Source organism: Mercenaria mercenaria, chromosome 15, assembly GCF_021730395.1.
Source record: "Mercenaria mercenaria strain notata chromosome 15, MADL_Memer_1, whole genome shotgun sequence".
Classification (NCBI taxonomy): Eukaryota; Metazoa; Mollusca; class Bivalvia; order Venerida; family Veneridae; genus Mercenaria; species Mercenaria mercenaria.
The window spans coordinates 74,148,315-74,167,829 of NC_069375.1; the positions used below are offsets into that span (position 1 = coordinate 74,148,315).

Consider the following 19,515-nt stretch of genomic DNA (forward strand, 5'->3'; position numbering starts at 1 on the left):
AATATGTCACAAAAATCATAAATATACAAACTTACTTAAAGAAATACGGTATATCAACGTTTGGGAGAACTGCTTTACCGTATAAAATAAGAAAATAAAATTTATAGATGCTTTGAACGCAATAGGAGTAGGAGACTAGTTACATTTAAAGACACTGATTCTGGTATGCCTGGTATGTGGCCTATGGAAATGATAAGATCTGCGTATTGGTGGTAATGGCCAATACACAAGACTGGACCATTGATAGACTTGCTTCTGTTTATCATTATAAGCTACTGTATAGCTACTGTGCAGTAAATAAATTACAGGTGATATTTCTCACCTTCATTGCAAATCAGTTATCACCTTTATAACCAGTTTAGAAAGCTTGATTGAATTAGGGCTAAATAAACAGAGTGATAAGATACAACAGTGTTTTATCATATTTTTAATAATCAAATTTTTTAACAATTACATTTCATCATTGCTGTTCTTTTTTTAATCAAAATATAAAAAAAAATTGCATTCAGGCACATAACTTTTAGAAATAATAAAGTATGTGTATTTTGAACAATGATATCTCTTTATTGCTGGATTTTATTATACATAAAAGAAACGTTATTTAGACAACACAAGGGGAATTATGCATTTTATTATATAAAACCGTTCTGTCCATATTCCATTTTATCAATTAAAAATGCAACTGAAGGCTTCTTTAATTTCTAATAAAATCCATCAATTATTTTTTTTTTCGTTACTTTTGATAAACAGATCATAATCATTGGATAAACAAACTTTTAATTTCTTTTATTAAGTTTTAAATAATTATTTAAAGGTTAAGGAGTGAGAATTGAATTGGCCGGGACATTAATCAACATCAGTTAAAACAACATTTGTATACATTCTAAAAAACATTTCAATCAATGAAATGCAAAACACAGGAAATAACCAGTTAATCTGTAGGCAATAAAATGTATGATTCTCTGACAATAATATCGGGCTTTTGCTGACTTTTAACGGAAACAGAAATTCGGTCGGGCGATAGTACTGACAAACACCATATCCGTACTTCCTTGTTTTATGGTTCAATGCTATATCTTCATATGAGAGAGATTTTTGAAAGCAGTAATTTCTATAATCAAAGTTGCAAAGTACAGTCTGATAGGGAACATTTATTATTGAGCTCTGCATGTTGGCGTATTGCTAGATCTGAACATTTTCTTTCAGAAGTAGCAGTTATTTAACGGACCCTAATCTTAGATTTATAATTACGACATAGTAGTAAGTATGTTTGCTAGTGATATAGTTTTGAGATATATTATCTTTATTTTCGCTGTATTTGCGTTTTCTTTCCACCAAAAAATTGATTATGGTCCAAACAGATATTCTATGCGAATTAAAAAATAATATTTACCTCTGTCTTCGTAGATTTCTTTCAATGACTCTAAAGTTACATTTGCTTCGATTGTAAATATTGTGTTGCAAAGGTAACCAAGCTCATTTGAAATGATGCACACACTTTGGTCGAATTCAGCACTCTCGAAATAGTTCAGAAGATCCAACACAGTGTGGGGTGAAGAGCATACTATCTCCAAGAGGATGCATTTTTGCTTTACAGCGACACCTGTAACCTCCTTATGTTTTCTTATTTCGGTTAATATCTTTGATACTTCTTTTTTTACAACATCAAATTCTGTGCTGTTGTTACTTCTTTCAAGTGCTTCTCGCCAAATTTCAATCAGAACTGTTTCTCCTAATTGCTTCTTTTCTTCGTCACTTCCGAGCGTAATCATCTTTAATTCTAACACTGATATAAAAAAGAAAAACAATCTTTTTACATTTGTTAGATGCAAGGGAATCACTGCATAATGATTGATGTGTATCAATTCGTTTTTAACATAATGAATTAATAACGTAAATAAATAATTTGTGGACGGACACATATATTTATTTGAAACTATATCTTAACTTTCAGCATATTAAGATTTTGAACATAAAAGGCTTAAAGATGAATTCCACACATCGAAGAACTTATTCTGCATTTGTGTCAAGCTTTTATTATTAGACACAAAAACAAATGAAATTGTTGAATTCTGAAAATAGTTGGCCTTCATGTCACCTTGTCTTCAATTTTCAAAAGTATCGCAGCAATTTCTTAAAGAGTTAACCCGATAAGAAACGGAAAGGAAATAATGAAATGTGTATCGAAATCGGCGGCTGTAGTGTTCAGCATTTCGTCTTTATCTGTACCAAATCATACTGACATCATTCAAGGCGAGTCCGTTTTTCCCCTTTTTCGTTGATAATAATAATACATTACAAGCTTTATGCTAAAATTGTCCGGTATCTTAACGCACAGTTGCAGTTTCATAAACTAAGTGATACAATGGAACGAATAACGCCATTTATATATTTTACTTTAAATCTAAAGACTTTACCACTGGCCTATTTCAGGAACACAGTTTCAGCTTTTCAACGGTATTTCAAAACAGTCCATAAGAATAATAATTGCAAACGTTGAAACATGTCTCTCTGAAATAGCTCTAATGATAATTATTTTACAAAAATGGAGTCAAAAAGAAAATGAAGACCCGGACTCCCAAAAAATTAAATCACAAAAACTCGCATACGATTCTTAGAATCAAACCTATCTTATTACTTCATTCACCCAAGGTTTCACACCAAAATTCAAACAAAAGCTAAGTCTATGTTGCATACGATTTTTTTTTTGGATGGGAGTGATGACGTTGGATATATATATATAACAACTACGACGTAGTGATTATATTTCTATTCAAACTCTGATAAAAAACAACATATAAGGATATGATGTCGCAGACGTCACGTTGAAAATGGCGTCAAAGTATACATAACGTTAACGTCAATCATTACATTATAAATTCCCGACAACCATTAGACAGGTTTCTGACTTTATTCTGTGATATTTCTCATATACGAGTTTCTTCTTTGTCCGTGGAGATGACTCAAGAAGATTGTTGTCAGGTGTAAAGCCCCCATACCCGGAACTCTCATCTCAGTGTTTGTAAGTTTTAGTTGGAGGGTCGGGGGCTTGAACACACGATCCCTAGATTCGTAGTTAGACAGTGTTATCACTGGACCACTGCGTCCGCTCTGACTGGAGATGGTTTATATGACTATTCTATTTATATTCCATATGGGGGCTTTTCTTTGTTACTATATTTAAACCAGACAAATCAGGAAGTAGTCACTTCTATGTCTTTTTCTAAAACATGACTAAGCGGTGAAAACATGTACAAAAGCAGTCTAAAACCATAAACGCAAACGCCAGTTGGACCGAAGCATGTAAGTGTGGCCAATCGGTGGACACGTTACGTCCCGCCGCTTAGATATATTCTTCTTCCCGGCTTCTTGTAGTAGACATGACTAAGTTTGCGGAAGCAAAATTACTGATAACGATGTATATGCTTAAAGCCGTAGCTCCAAGCCAGATAATTGAGTTTATTTTCACAAAAAAATCGAATATTCAACATGACGTGCAAAAAAAATGGATTTCTGGCTGGAAGGTAGGAATATCTTGCTCTCGGGAAATCGTTTACGCGGTAACTTGGAGACTGTTTCAATATCATTAAACAGTAGATGAAGATAGAAATTGTTCGGCAATCATTTATCAATACATTAATAAAGTAATTTTATAGGGCATAAATATAAACCATACCATGCTCATGTTCGAAGTTTATGCCGTGTGTAATCATTTCATGTAAGATATCTTTTGTTTTCTTTACTGTTTCTGAAATAGAAATAAAATTACATTCTACTTCAGTCTGGAAAACAGTGTATGTAAGTGTATGTATGAATGACTATACAAAGGAAATGTATTTATTTGGCAAAATATGTATCAATATAAACTATACCTTATAAGCCGTCTATAAAAAGATTGTTTAATGCATTCTAAATTTGTTTTAATTCTGTGTAAGTATCTACGTTTTGTTAATTAGTATATTTTTATTCCTTTTCGTAATAAAACTGGAGTATATCAGCGAAATAAAATTGACACTGTTTCAAACTGATAATCATAATTTTTTCATTCTACACTGGTACAGAACTACACTTTCTACCGAATGAAAATAAATTGTTAATAATCGGAGATTCGATGAAAAAATAGGTCTATAAAAATATAGATGTTTATTAATATTTACAAGAACATAAACATGTGCGCTTTACCGTAATAAAAAGCCAAAAAAAAAAAGATCACTTAACTTAATCGCTTACTTTGAGCACCACTGATGCTCCACTCCAGTGAAACAGTGGCACTTCCGGTGAAGGACTTGCGCAAAATATAGACAAATATACTACAAATGTGTCTTTTTTCTTTTCGTTTGTGTTTTTAAATCTTATGCCAACTAATTGGACCAAGTTAGACAGAAAACATAAAAAATATAATTTTGCAAATCGAATGGAAATACTTGTCATTTACGACATACATTGCTCTTACAAAAAGCCAGAAGATGTGGGGGCGGAGAATAAGTACAGCAAAAAGTGTTATATCAGCATCAGAATACATCTGCTGTGTCCCTTAGGGTTAGAAAAAAGTAAAATGTTTAAAGTCTCCCTGTTCTTGGATTCAGTGTTGTTATATTGTCTGGTCCTTTCGGATCATGGAGTCCGTTCAACATGTGTAACAGAGTTCAGCTTAAGCCGGTGCTAGGGGGAGGGAGTGGTCGTGAGTTTCCTTAGAATACAATTTTGTTTATATGTCAAATTTGAATGTAATAATTGCATAAAATACGTTAAGATAATACCTACCATCAGTAAGCACTGGCGAAATATTCGAAGAATGAAGGAAAGAGAAATATTTGAGGCTTGTTGTAAATAAAACCTTTGCCAAACATCTGACCAGTTTCAGTGAGACAAGTACAGAACAATGATGTGTTTCTGATTATTCTGATTAAGAAAGTTGTCAAATTAAACTGTGCAGTTCGCCCAAAGGTATTGCGTCAATTGAAGTGGATAATTGATGCTGCACGATATTGTGACGTACTGACGATATCTTGTGACGCCATGCTGGTAAAGAAGGTATTATTAAGCCACATAATATCATGCAATGAAAATTGCTTGTTTCTTAGTCTGAAATATATAACACTCGTAATCACTACGCGTGAAAATATTGCATATAGTGTATAGCAGATGGCATATATTCCGGTTTAACAAACAAATACCCCCTGTATCCGTTTTAATTTGTGTATATATCTCAAAACTCTATACATAATACTACGGAATCCCATTTAGTTCATGTCGTGCGTCGTCCGTTGTTTGTTAGATCGACACGACTTGCAATAGTACGCGTGACAACACGGAAAGACACGCAACACAACACTCGCAAATGTGACACTATGTTCGACAGATGATATGACTGCCGAAAATGCGATATGATAAAGCATAATATCGCTAAATTAATGTCAGTTGTCATGTCGCATTGTCGAGTGTCGTAACTTCATATCGTGCATCGTGCCCTGTGTTGTTTTATATGGACGCGAATCAATTTAAAAGAAGATGGAAAATTAACCACTTGAGCTAAATGGAAGAATTCCATTTAAGGTATTAGATCACTAATAGTAATGTTTACAAAATGGCCTTTGCTTGATATATTCTGAAAGGTAATTGTGTTTTGCACTATTTTGCAATTTTTAAACAATTTTTACTGTGCCGTTTTTTTATATAAATTTTGTATAACTTATGGTATCTCCTCAAGCTCAAGTAGAGACAAATTTCAAAGTGATAGCCACTATCCAAAACGTTTGCAGAGAACTCATTTTACCATTAATTTTTATAAAAGAAACATCAAACTATTGGTAAACACTTATAAAACACAAAATTAAAAATGTCAATATCATTTTTTCTATGGTGCCTCAAGTAAACGGATTTAATGAGACAATATTTATACTTCAACATTGAAAAAAATAAGGTCGAATGCTATGTTTCTGTCTTGATCTTTGCTTACTCCATTTAAAGATAACCTTAGGGCAGACGTAAAACCTACCTAAATTTCTTTCACAATATATAACCTAACAGTGAAAGCAAAAAAGGGAACTTTCACCACGTGTAACAAAAAGTTTTAAGATGTGTAATTCTAACCCTTCTGTTTAAGTAGTAAATTTACTTTGAACACCAAGAAATTGCTTATAAAATGCATCTTTTTCCATCTTTGTACCAGAAATCAATAATTAGTCTTGAAAGAAGTACAAACTTACTAGAAAAAAGATAAATAAGGGAAAAATGGTCCCAGTAGTGCTTGAACCTACGCCCCCGTCCCCCACCCCAAAGAATTGCAGTAAAATTTAGTTTATGGTAGGAATTGAATACTCTTCAAAAAGGAGGTTCTCTATTAGTGATCCAATACCTTAATGTTGGAATAATACCAGTGTGTTTACTGACTGTCTTCTCCGAGGCAGAACCATTCGAATCTGAAAAAGGTGTAAAATAAAGTATTAAATATTTTTAGAGCAATTAAAATACCTGTATATATTTGTTGAATACTTTTGATCTTCAGACTTTGATTTTCCAACTCATTAAAGTATGTTTGATGTGCGTCAGCACTCTTCGAAATCTGTTTGCATTCGGACAGAATTTCTTCACATTTGATTTGCTTCTGTTGGTCGAGATACCCTGACAACAATCGTATGCTGTATTTCAGATCACTAGAGTACTCTGCGAATTCGTCACTGTCTAATGAAACAACTGCTGCCTTAGCATAATTTTGTCGTGCAGTATTGATCATGTTTATCGCTCTCTTTACTTTATCGTCTAAAGAGCTACTGTCAAGTACTTGTAAGAGAACTGTTGCAAGAAGTGTGATATCCCATGTTGACATGTCTATTGGTTTTGAACTATCTCCTTGATCGGATGGATAAAGAATATGCAAATGATCTTGATTGTCAATACTTTTCCGGACATAATCCTCCCTTTCCTTTATAACGTCTTCAAGGGTTTTGTTTTGTGTTTTAACATTATCTTCAATGAATGACGAAATCACAAATCTTCCACCTTTGACAAGTAGTTTTATGTAACGTTCGTATCTGTCCGATTTTTCTTTCAAGTATTTGTCAATATCTAAAACAAATAATGTATAGAAGTAGCAACAAAAGCCATTGATACAGTTATCGCAAACAGTGAAAATATAACTGTAATAAGATTGTGCATACATCTGAATCAATTTGCATTTGATCTTTCATTACTGATTGAGCATATCAATGAATTTCAAGCATTTTTCTTTGACTATAACGTAATGACTATAACATACTGCAGGTCTAATTAATACATCTTTAAAAGGTTGAAATTTACCTTAAAATACTATAATCTCGAAGATAAACTCAAGTTATTGTATTAAAATAAGAAGCAACTTTTTACAACAAAAAAAAATATACGGAGCATTCATTACCTTTAAGAGTCTTGAACGCATCTTCAACCTGTTGAAATATTCCAAATACAATATCATTTCATTTATAAGACAAAATTTATGCAGACTAATGCCCAATTATATATGCTTAACGACGAGTTTCTATACAATGCAATTATATATTTCTGGACATGTTTTCTCTATTTACTACTAAATAAAGTAAAACGATTTAATTGTATTTAATATGTTTTTATATAACAACATTTTTGTATTTTATATTTGTAACTTTACTGTCCTGCTTAAATGTCACAATAGAAATTCATCCATAGTCGTACAAGAGTTTCTTTAATGCGGTTTGTTAATCGGGGCTCAAAACAGAATCATTAATACTAAAACTCATGTCGTATGTTTTGTAGAAATATTTGCATCATTTTACTCGAAGTGACCTTTTCGTGTTTACTGTTTATAGCAAAAATATTTTGAAATATCTTTATAGTGGAAATATCGCTTCCGGTAGTAAACAACATATTATAAACTATACATGTATTTTACCTCTTGCTGAACTTTCGAAATTGCATGTTGCCATTCTTTCAACTTCGCATCGTACTTGTTTTTATTAGACGGATCAAGCTTCCTAAACCTATATTTTTCAATTCGCCGTTTCAGTTCTGATTCCTCATCAGGTGCAATATTTCTATATATTCTCAGAAATATTTTTTCTACATTCTCCCATTCGTTGTTAAATCTCCACTGAGGAAGTTGGGCTTTACAAACATGGCAAACAATCAGGTTTCTGATCGTTCTAAGACGAAGAAGATCAGCAGAGATAGATTCATCGCTGTTCTTTGGCGGATTTGACCAGCCTTTATCTGGTGGCGTGAGACGCTCCGATAACAAATTGATTGATAGTGTTGTTAGAAGGGATATATCAAATGCCTTTGGGTTTGGGGCTGACGTAAGGACTAAGTCGCTTTCTGCTTCATTTAGAATTTTTCTATTTTTCAGCTGCAGCAACTTTTTCTTAATGGGGCCAGATAACAAAAATGAATCGGCGTCCTTCCCGGGAGTATGATGTACAAAGACTTTCAGTACGACCTCAGTACCTAAGTCAATATACATGGACATAAAACGTAGGTAGTAAGCAGATTCGTCTTCACAATCCGGCATCTTTAGATATGTTTTTTCTGAAAATATAAAATGGGCTCTAAGTTGTCATCATATCTGGTCAATTTGGGGTAATACCGTAGCTTTATAGAAATTAGAGAGTTTGAGATTTCAACCTTCGTCTTCCCCTTCAACGTCTCTTGCGAAGTTAACGTATGCAGTTGAAGTTCGATTAAAATTCCTTGAGATTTCAAACTTTAGAATGAACCTTACTTCTTTTAATCCGCCCATTCAATTTATCCGTAATTATGATCGTTTTTTTTTCGTGCATTTCGATATCAATTGTCCGAAAGGGCAGGACTTTTACAAGAGGTTTTAAAAAAGAAAATTAAATAAAAACATTTCAATTAGTATAATCACGCATGGATATTAGTGCGATTACGATAAAAAAAAAAAAAAAAAAAAAAAAAAAAAAAAAATACGAAACAATGTAACAACTCGTTGGTGTTGCTCCGAACATTTAGGTTTTATGTAAAATGATGTCAGTATACAATGCACAATTGTAAATCATACATGAGAGGAAATAAAAATGACAAGAGCTGTCCGTAAGACAGCGCGCTCGACTTTTCTCAGTGCTTGACTGAATTAGAGCTTTGCCAGTAAAGAAATCCAAGTTAGAAAGGAACATAACTCTGTCAAAATTCAAATCAGAGTTATGGGAATTGTGTCTCCTGGTGTAGACTTTGATAGTAGAAAACTGTTTTAAGTTTCAAGTCAAAAGCTTTAATAGTAACAGAGATATTTGACTTTATCAAAAACTTTAACCAAAAATTCTAAGTTAGAAAGGGGTATAATTCTATAAAAATTCAAATCAGAGTTATGGGGATTGTATTTCCTGGTGTAGACTTTAAGAGTAAATAACTATTTTAAGTTCCAAGTCAATAGCTTTGATAGTAACAAAGATATTTGACTTTATCAAAAACTTTAACTAACGCCGTCGCCGTCGCCGACGCCGACGCCGACACCGGGGCGAGTGCAATAGCTCTACTTTTTTTTCGAAAAGTTGAGCTAATAATCATAGCAACGTATTCTATTGTTGATGGTGTTTTTGAAAGATAATACAGTTAATATTTTTAAACAAAAACATGAGACACCTACTATTACAAATGCATTTCTCGATATACTTTGAAGTTAAGTTAAATATGCGATAAAGCAAACACAAAAGGCATGACCATAAAATATAAAAGCACAAATTCATCCGTCATGCTGTTGACTAGTATTTCATAGTTTTTCATAAAGGTTTTTTTTTTGTTTATTTTGAATTGGTACTTCGAATTCCTTAAAAGACGCGTTTTACTTGTAGGCTCTCATAACAATGTACCTGATGAAAATCTAACCTTTTAAAAGATATGTTGATAACATGAGCCAATATACACACTTTATGAATACATTTAATAAGCGATTTAAAACAAATGTAAGATACTGTTATAATATCATACGTTTTGGCATCATGACACTCTGTATGACTCTGTATAATACCAAACTTTCAGACAGCACAATATAATCGTGCCAAGTCACCATGTGTCTAGCGAAACAGTCAAAAAATGTTAGGTGGAGACGAAAATTGTCGCAGAAAATAACGTGTGGGCATATATACGTGTTTGTTTGAATATACTATTCATAAGTTAAGCATGTGCAGATCCAGGAATTTTGGTTAGAGGGACACCGCATTTAAAGAGGGGGGTCACCCATTTCAGGAGGGATGGGGGAGGGGTGGTCACACCGAGTTTCAAGACCGATTTTCTTTATAAAATGTAAGAATCAAAGGGGGATTGACCCACAATGCCCCTCTGCCAGGCTCTGGGTCCGTGCATGTAAAGAATGGAGTTATCCCATATTGCTAAAAGGAAACTTCTCGCATCATGATATCATAGATCTGAAATTGTCTGATACTCCAGAAGAATTTTCCGTCTTACTAGACTAAGTACCATTTTATTTTTATAATTAAAACGCAATTTTCGTATTAAGTGTCCGACAGAAACGGATTGATTTTATCTGGAAGTGAAAATAAAATGTTCCACCAAATGATAATCGCGCGTTATTATTCATTTTTCAAGTAAAATGACTGTCCTGCCATATGCCTCCATCCAGACTTTAGTCTTTGATGCAGAGTATGTGGACAGAGTAGATGTAAAAAGACTGAAGTTTTGACTTTCGTGACATCACATCTTCGGACGTTCAAAACTTCCCTTCATACGACAAAAAGGCCCATCTGGTATAATCGATACCGCCTGGGGACACAAATATGCCGTAGAAATTCAAGTTTGAACAAAATCTCAAAGTTTCTCAAAATCAGTTGATAACTTCATACTTCCATATTTAATTCAATGTATTTAGTTAAAATCATTAGCCTTACAAAACTTCATTATTCTTATACTTATTGATAGTGTTTCGCATCAAATTTAGTCTAATTATACATATGGATAATCGAATAACCTAATAAGCAGAAATCCTGAAACTAAGCTTTTTATTTCACATTGTAATAAAGAGAAGTGTTAGGCTTACTTGATATTACATGGAAAACTTTAGTAGCAACGTCTGATATAAATAAAATACACGCATATCGGTGACGTTTTACCCCAAATATATATGAGAGACGTTGAAGGGGAAGGCGAAGGTTGAAATCTCAAACTCTCTATTGACAGAAAGAAACGTCAATGGACCACGCATTGTATGTGTTATTTGGAAGTACCTTTTTAAATATAAGAAGGTACACATCATTTGTCAGATGTAATATACTGCAGGACAGTTCCTTTTGGCATTCTGTGAGAAGTTGATGCTTATTTTCGTATTCTAGAATTGCCATGTGTTACAGCTGTTTATTAAAGGTGACTAATAAAACAAAAGAACAAAAGAACAAAAGATCAATAGAAAGTCATTGATAGTTTTTTTATGTATATTCAAATGCAAAAAAAAACCGCTAAAGTACAGTAACGATATATACTATGAATACGATTATTTATTATACTTAAGAGACTATATAAATTTTACGTACCTGCTTGATACGGAAAGAAACAAGAAGTTTAACACATGAGTGTAGGACGTCATCGTCTTCATACGTCATTGAAAACTACTCATCCTGGAAATATAGTTACGGATTTACGGTTTGATTTTGTTTTGAGTGTTGCCATAGGTTTAATTGATATATGCATTTGTTGTCTGTTATTAGATTTACGACTGTTTTGACCCTGAGTGAGATGAAGTATCTACATATTGTTTGTGCTACTGAGTCAGAACACTTTGAATTATTTGGTACGTACTGTAAATCTAAGATAAACAAGAGCTCGTCGAACACGAAATGCCTCCCCCTCCCCCCACTTGATGCATTCAGTAATTGCACAAGGAACAGAAATTATAAGCTCACTGTAAACAAAAATTCTATTGTTCTGGTCAAATCTGACCTTGACCTTTAACCTATTAACTTAACAAGAGATCACAGAGTGACCTTGGTTTCTGACCACTGAGCCATATTTTAATGCTCCAAATTTTAAGACTAGCTCAAGATCAAAATCAAGGTTAAATTTCATTTCGGTACAAAACACTGTGCATGTGGTCCAAATTTGAAAACTGTGGCTTGAGAAGTGTGAAAGTAGGTCACTAGTTCATTTTCAAGGTCAAAGTACATTTTGGTATGCTATGCATGTGCTTCAAATTTGGAGGCTGTAGCTTGAGAAATGTGAAAGTAGATTCTAGGTAAAAATCAATGTCGAATTTCACAAAAATATGCATGCAGTCCAAATTTGAAGCCTGTACTTTCAGAAAGTCAAAAGTAGGTCAATAGCTCAATCTCAAGATCAAAGTTCATTTCAGTACACAAAGCTATGCATGTGGTCAAATTCAAATTGAAATTCAAATTCGATTGCTTCAAATTTGAAGGTTGTAGCTTAAGAAATGTGAAAGTAGGTCACTAGGTCAAAATCAAGGTCAATTTTTATTTCGAAACACAAAACTATGCATGTGGTCCAAATTTGAAGCCTGTACCTTCAAAAATGTGAAAGTAGGTCACTAGGTCAATAACAAGGTCAAATGTTGTTTCGGTACACCAAAGCTATGCCTGTGGTCCAAATTTGAAGGCTGTAGCTTGAGAAATGTGAAAGTAGGTCACTATGTCAAAATGAAGGTCAAATTTTATTTTGGAACACAAAACTATGCATGTGGTCCAATTTTGAAGGCTGTAGCTAAAGAAATGTGAAAGTAGGTCACTAGGTCAAGATCAAGGTCAACTCACATCAAGGTTCATCTTGCCACTTAAAACAATACATGTGATTCAAATTTGAATGATGTAGGTTGTAGACATGAAGATTCTAAGTTTTTCCCTATATAAGTCCATATGAACCATGTGACCCCCGAGGTGGGGCCATATTTGACCCTAGAGGGATAATTTATACAAACTTGGTAGAGAACCACTAGAGGATGCTACATTATAGATATTAAAGCCCTAGTCTTTGTGGTTTGGACAAGAATATTTTCAAAGTTTTTCCCTATATAAGTAAACCATGTGACCCCCAGGGCGGGGCCATATTTAATCCTTGGGGAATTATTTGGACAAACGTAATAGAGGACCACTAGATGATGTCATATACACAATATCAAAGCCCTAGGACCTGTGGTTTTGGACAAGAGGTTTTTCAATTTTTTTTCCTATGTAAGTCTATATAAACAATGTGACCCCCGTGGTGGGGCCATATTTGACCCCAGGGAAATAATCTTAACAATCTTGGTAGAGGACCACTAGATTTTGCTACATACCAAATATCAAAGCCCTAGGCCCTGTTGTTTTGGACAAGAAGACCAGAAACCGTTTAACTGTTCTTGGCAAATGTGACCTTGACCTTTGACCTAATGACTTTAAAATCAATAGGGGTCATCTACTGGTCATGACCAACCTCACTATCAATTTTCTTGACAACAGGCCGAGCGTTCTTGAGTTATTGCCTGGAAATCATTTTATTGTTCCTGGTCACTGTGACCTTGAACTTTGACACACTGACCTCAAAATCAATAGGGGTCATTTGCTGGTCATGACCAACCTCCCTATCAACATATATGATCCTAGGCCCAAGGGTTCTTGAGTTATCATCCGGAAACCGTTTTACTGATCAGGGTCACTGTGACCTTGAACTTTGACATACTAACCTCAAAATCAATACGGGTCATCTGCTGGTCATGACCAACCTCCCTATCAACTTTCATGATCCTAGACCTAAGCTTTCTTGAGTTATCATCCGGAAACTGTTTTACTAATCAGAGTCACTGTGATCTTGACCTTAGATATACAGATCTCACAATCAATAGGGGCCATCTGCTGGTGATGACCAACCTCCCTATCAACTTTCATGATTCTAGGTCCAAGCGTTCTTGAGTTATCATCCGGAAAGGGATTGGTCTACATACAGACCGACCGACCGACCGACATACAGACCGACCGACATCTGCAAAACAATATACCCCTCCTTCTTCGAACGGGGGAATAAAAGTTAGAAATGAACTAAAAATGGGTATTCAATAATTGTAACAATAATATTTCAAATGTTCATTAGCGACTGTGACAAATAACCTATTTTAATCATTATTTATGTTCTAAACAGGGTTAGATTTGCAGGTCGATGGAAATTTAACCACTAATCATTTTGACAGTTTTAGCCTTAACATGTGAAGAAATAGCGATTTAAATCGGTTTTGAATAACTGACACAAGCTGTACAATAAGCACAGTATAAACGTCAGCGCTAAGCACTGAAGTAGCGTGCGCCGCCGCTATAACGGCACAAAATACACGACGAGTTACGATTATTACATCTGCGACACTTTAATTTTTGTTCTAGTTTTCTAGTTTTGTCACGGTGACCCAGGTGATATACACTCGTAAATAAGAGGCCGAAATGATGAAATATGACTCTTGGATGTACGATTTCTCTCGGGTAACTAAATGAAGGATTAAAAAGAAAGTTTATTATTTGGTCATGTACAAGTATCAAACTCCAACTCATCCTATAACTTTTGAAAAGAACTGTCTAATGACAGCACGGAAGGACACATTTTTTAATTCGATAGTAAATATTTCTTTTGGTATATCGCACGTTACCGTAGAGGGATCGATCCCAATTTTCGTCGCTCAGCGTAGGATCAATTCCGTATCAATTTAAAGGTAGATTTTGGAATAAAAGCAACACTGCCCATAATGAATTGTATTACAGGTAATTTCCGAGTCTTGGATAGGCGCTATCTCCAGAGAGGTATCTTTGTTTATTTGAACTGTGCTCACTAGGTGCTTTTATGCACAGTACGAGTATATATACCATAAAATCCACATTTGTACTCATCCCAGCTTTTATTATATTTGACTGGCTTATTTTAGTAGGTTGTCCCCCTTGAAAATTATCCGATACTCAATATTGGTTTCCCTATTGACATTACTTTGAGCAATAGATTATATAGGAAATTTATTTGTAATGATTACTTTCTAATATGTCTTTTGGTTTGTGAATATTTTACCAGATATGACAGAAAACTTCAATTTCTTCTCTTCAATTCAATGTGAAAATATTTATTCTAACTGAACATCTTCTTGCTTCCAATTTTGTTTTAAAAGTATCACCGTCGCTTATATTGAACATATAGTGAAAAATAGTAAACTTTTCAATTTCTTCTACTTTAGACGCAAATAAATCATATTTTCCAAAGCAAGACAATTTATTATCACATATGTAGGTATTCTTGACTTTATAAACAATACAATAATATAATTTTAAGTGTAATATGGTAAAGGCTTCTTGCTTCATTTTACTTCAAAGTGTACCAAGAAATAAAAAGCTTGTGGATTTCTTAAAGTTCTGATGTAACCTAAACCGTGTTAATTTACGGAACTGCATATACCAACAACTGACGTACGATTCAATATAGTCTTTAAAATAATAACGTTCATAATTGTCTAATTAGTAAAAAAAAATGAAAAGAACAGAATAGAACCAACCTTTGATTTTTCACCAAACTTTTTATGGAAACAATACGAATCAACATAAATTACATAATTTCCGACTGAAAGCTAAATATCTTTGGTATACTGAAGCATTCGACGACAGGAGAAAAACTACTTCAAAGAATAATTTCCTAATGAAATAGTGTAAGTTGCAAGTTCGGCGCTCATTGAAAGCTGGTGAGAGGGGGGAGAGAATGTGTACATTTATTTAAACAAAAGACACAGCATGGTTTCCACGATGTGCAAAGAAAGGATGAACTTAAAAGACGCGCAATATCGTGTCTATTTTAGAAATGAAATCCAAGCTTGAAAAAAAAATTGGCATACTTTCCATGAGTTTGCACGGTAGGATTATCTCTTTAGTACGACCTACATTTTTTGTCACGGTTTTGTTCGTGGAAATCAAGAAAAACTGCCACCTTTACAGCTGAAGGCTTTAGTTTACACGATAAATTTGATTTCGTGATTGAATTGTATAGTATGTACAAGCATATCTGAATGGCATATTTGATTTATGTATAATCAAGTAACTAAGACACTATAAATAAGTAGACAGGATGAATCAGAGCTAATTGTTTAAAAAAATGAGTTAGGATCTCTATGATACAGTCATAAACACCAATACTGATAAAAAAAATCAGAAATTTGATTCATAATTCAATAGTTTCTTTCTTTCTTTGATTTTTATGGAAAACCTTGGATCAAGACCAGTTAATAAAACACGTGTGTGCGTGTGTATGTTTTTTTAAGTTCGTTAAATAGCTCGGGTTTTTCTTTGCCATTGCCTATCAAATACAGTATTGCTTAGTTTATTACTTTATTTTATCATGTTTTAAAGGTAAACTTCTAGGCATGAAAGTTAAACAAAAGTACCGTTATATGGACAAGAACAATCAGTCAAAATGGGAATACATGTATCTTCACACAAGTTTCGTTTTTCTCGAGGAAAACTATTATGTATACATGTGTTTGTGGGAAAGCTCGTTTATGAAATAATTTTCGGATTTCAATGTTTGGCGGGATTCAAAGTTTCAAAAGAAAAGAAATTTATTTAAATGTTTTCATTTTTTGCTACATGACAGCACGAATTTCGCAATATCATACGCTAGCATAATGTTTTTTTTTACAGAAATGTTTTATATCTTTACATGAATAATACTTCTATATGAATCTATAAAACAACATGATTTATATCAAAAACTGGCTACATGTTTTGTTGCTTTCTATGGAGTAACATGCGAGCCTTATTTCCGTGTATTACCTAAAGCAAAATATTAGATCAATGTAAAATCCATGACAAAGAATTATTGACTTAGGTCATGACTGACACGACTTGAGCTAATGTAAGAGAGGCAATCCAATTTGAAGGGAATTGCTTTAAACAGACAATAATTAAGGGAGAGAATTCTTGCAAATCTCGTTAAAAGCTGACCATGGATGTGCAGGACATTGCGGTTCGGACAAGTTATGTAGACGCTTATTAGGCACACGAAAAATGCGTTTTCTTCCAAAACATCCGAAGTCAGGCGCACTGTACACGTGCTGGAAATTCACATTTTTTAATTTGATAGTACAAATGTATATATCTCATTCGGTATACATGTATCGCATGTTACCGTAGAAGGATTGATAGGATCGATTCCCTATTAAAAAAGGCCACGGACTCTCGTAAAATTACGAGATTTTCCCATTGATGTTGACATCTATTTCATTTTTGCATGTATTATAGTGGTCATAACTTGACCCCGATGGTTGACCTTTGTATTATAATACATAATGAGGCACAACCTTTTATTGAAAAGGAATGAACATAAAACGCTTCATCTCTTTGCATTCATAAATGTAGATTTGTGTAAATTGGAAAGATTTTAACCGACCGAATGTAGGTATACATAATTTGATACTGCACTGTATACAAACTAATTCCATGTTGCGACTACTATAGTTTAGATGTTTCCTCACCAGCATATAATATTTTGGTGGTAAATTTAGTAATCACACATAAAATTAACCAAATCAATTTTTAACAAATTGTGTACTATAATTTTGCAGTTTCTCTCTATTGATCTATCTGAAATGCAAAATTCTGGTATTCAACGAAAAGGTATCACATATTTCAGCTGCAGAATTGTAAGTAACATAGTTATTCACTTCCAGTATAATATTAAGTATGTGGCGAATTGTTGAAACTATACTATGCTACCGGTAATTCCATACACGAATTTAATATCGATCTCCTCTTGACAATAAGATAGATTTTTATTCTTCATTTCAGGCTCAACAATATTTATGTACATAAATATTTTTGTAACATGACGATAAAACAAACTTTCTGTAAATAATCACTCTTGTTAAGAGATATCAGGGACTATTATTGCTATAAATCACTAAACGAACACATATAACATATTAATTCATCAGACTTAATAAAAGAGTATACTCTGTAAGATTATATACATATTTGTATAGAAAACTGTACAAAATTGTAAACTTTTATTAAGAGGGTATTAAGAAACCAAATTTAAGAAACTACACGAAAACATGCTCTAGAGCAATAAGATAGGATGTAAGAAATCTTCATGTAATTAACAGCTATTTTTCTTTGCTAAAATGCAGATATTTCGTTCCCCCACCTCTGAGTTATGTGGAGAAATTGCCAATTACTTGCAGAGAACGAGTTTATTGGATTTTCAATTTTACTGTATTGACTAATTAGACTAACATTTTATAGAGACATAAAGCCAGTACATTCTGGAAAGTTTCTTACATTGAGACATAGGTATAGACTGACACTAAAGTGAATAAAAAAGCTTGTAGACTAGTTAGCGATGGAGCTGCTCTACAGACACATATACTGTTGAAAACAAAACCAAGCAGCATTCGTATTATAAAGAATGGTTTACGAAATGTCGGTAGAGATTTAACTGCAACATTTAAAGTTTTACAAAACGAAACTAAAGGATATCGTACATTTCGGTTGGATGAAACAAGATTTCTTTTAAGCTTCTACCTGACTTCTTAACGCAATTACTGTTAAATATAAAATACAATAATAATAAGAACTATCACAGACGCACGTTATACATAAAACTATTTATATCTATTTGAGTCTCATCCACATATATGATCAATATAATACAGCGTAATTCACAATATAGTTTAAATGTATATCGACGTTCTATACAAAATTACAAGAGACTATGTTCATAAATAGTAAAACAATAGACATGTTATCATACACAAACAATTTACTCGATGTGAAGCCAGGGAACAGTTTCCTAATCGTGTTGTTAAATAATGTTAAAGCAAAAATAAATTATGTAAGAGATTGTAAGACAAAAGTGGACTACAGTGCACAGAATCAAAGCAAGAGGGCCTTGATGAACATATGTTGCTCACCTGCTAAATATGCTACATGCAATATATGTAATGTCTATGTCATGTGGTAGTTTATTACTACGTATTTCTATGTGACCACATGAGACATGTTTTGAATTTCTATGTAGATAAAGTTTCATTGTAATAGTTTTAATGGGGGCTGTGGATTGCTGCTTTTCGTTTATATGAGACCTTCAAAAGCCGGCTAAATGGCTTCCTCACATGAGTGAAGAATTCAACGCACCGAGTGAGGCTCGAAATCGTATCGGCGAGGGGCAAGTGATTTGAAATCAGCGACATTAACAACTCGGTCACGGGGGCCCCTATGAATAGCTTTAATACCAATTGCATTTTATATGATGCATATAATAATAAGCTTTATATGTGTGAAACAATAAAACTTCCTGGTTAACCAACGTTAAAATGCTACTAAAAGAAACTGGATTTAATGACATTTGAATATATCATAACGCTTTCATAAAATTAATGTCAAAATAGTTTAAATTTGATTTAGGTACGTCTGAAAGAAATTTATATCTCGCAATGGACAGAAAGTGTTCTAGATTCTTACTCGTTATCGCTGTTTCGTTAGATCCAACCAAACTTTGAACTATCGGACTACTATCGTGTAATTGATGTAA

The 19,515-nt window shown here is 33.5% G+C and overlaps 1 protein-coding gene across 1 annotated transcript; it reads right to left on the reverse strand.

Annotated features, from left to right (window-relative positions):
• Nucleotides 1-1,346: 1,346 nt before the first annotated feature.
• On the reverse strand, nucleotides 1,347-11,600 carry LOC123558618 (uncharacterized). The gene is made up of 6 exons (XM_053524340.1): nucleotides 11,514-11,600; nucleotides 7,907-8,538; nucleotides 7,397-7,424; nucleotides 6,475-7,068; nucleotides 3,677-3,748; nucleotides 1,347-1,786 (listed from the first exon to the last, which is right to left on the reverse strand). Exons 2-6 carry the CDS (start codon nucleotides 8,519-8,521, stop codon nucleotides 1,347-1,349), a joined length of 1,749 nt encoding a protein of 582 aa, XP_053380315.1. The 5' UTR covers nucleotides 8,522-8,538; nucleotides 11,514-11,600.
• Nucleotides 11,601-19,515: the final 7,915 nt, after the last annotated feature.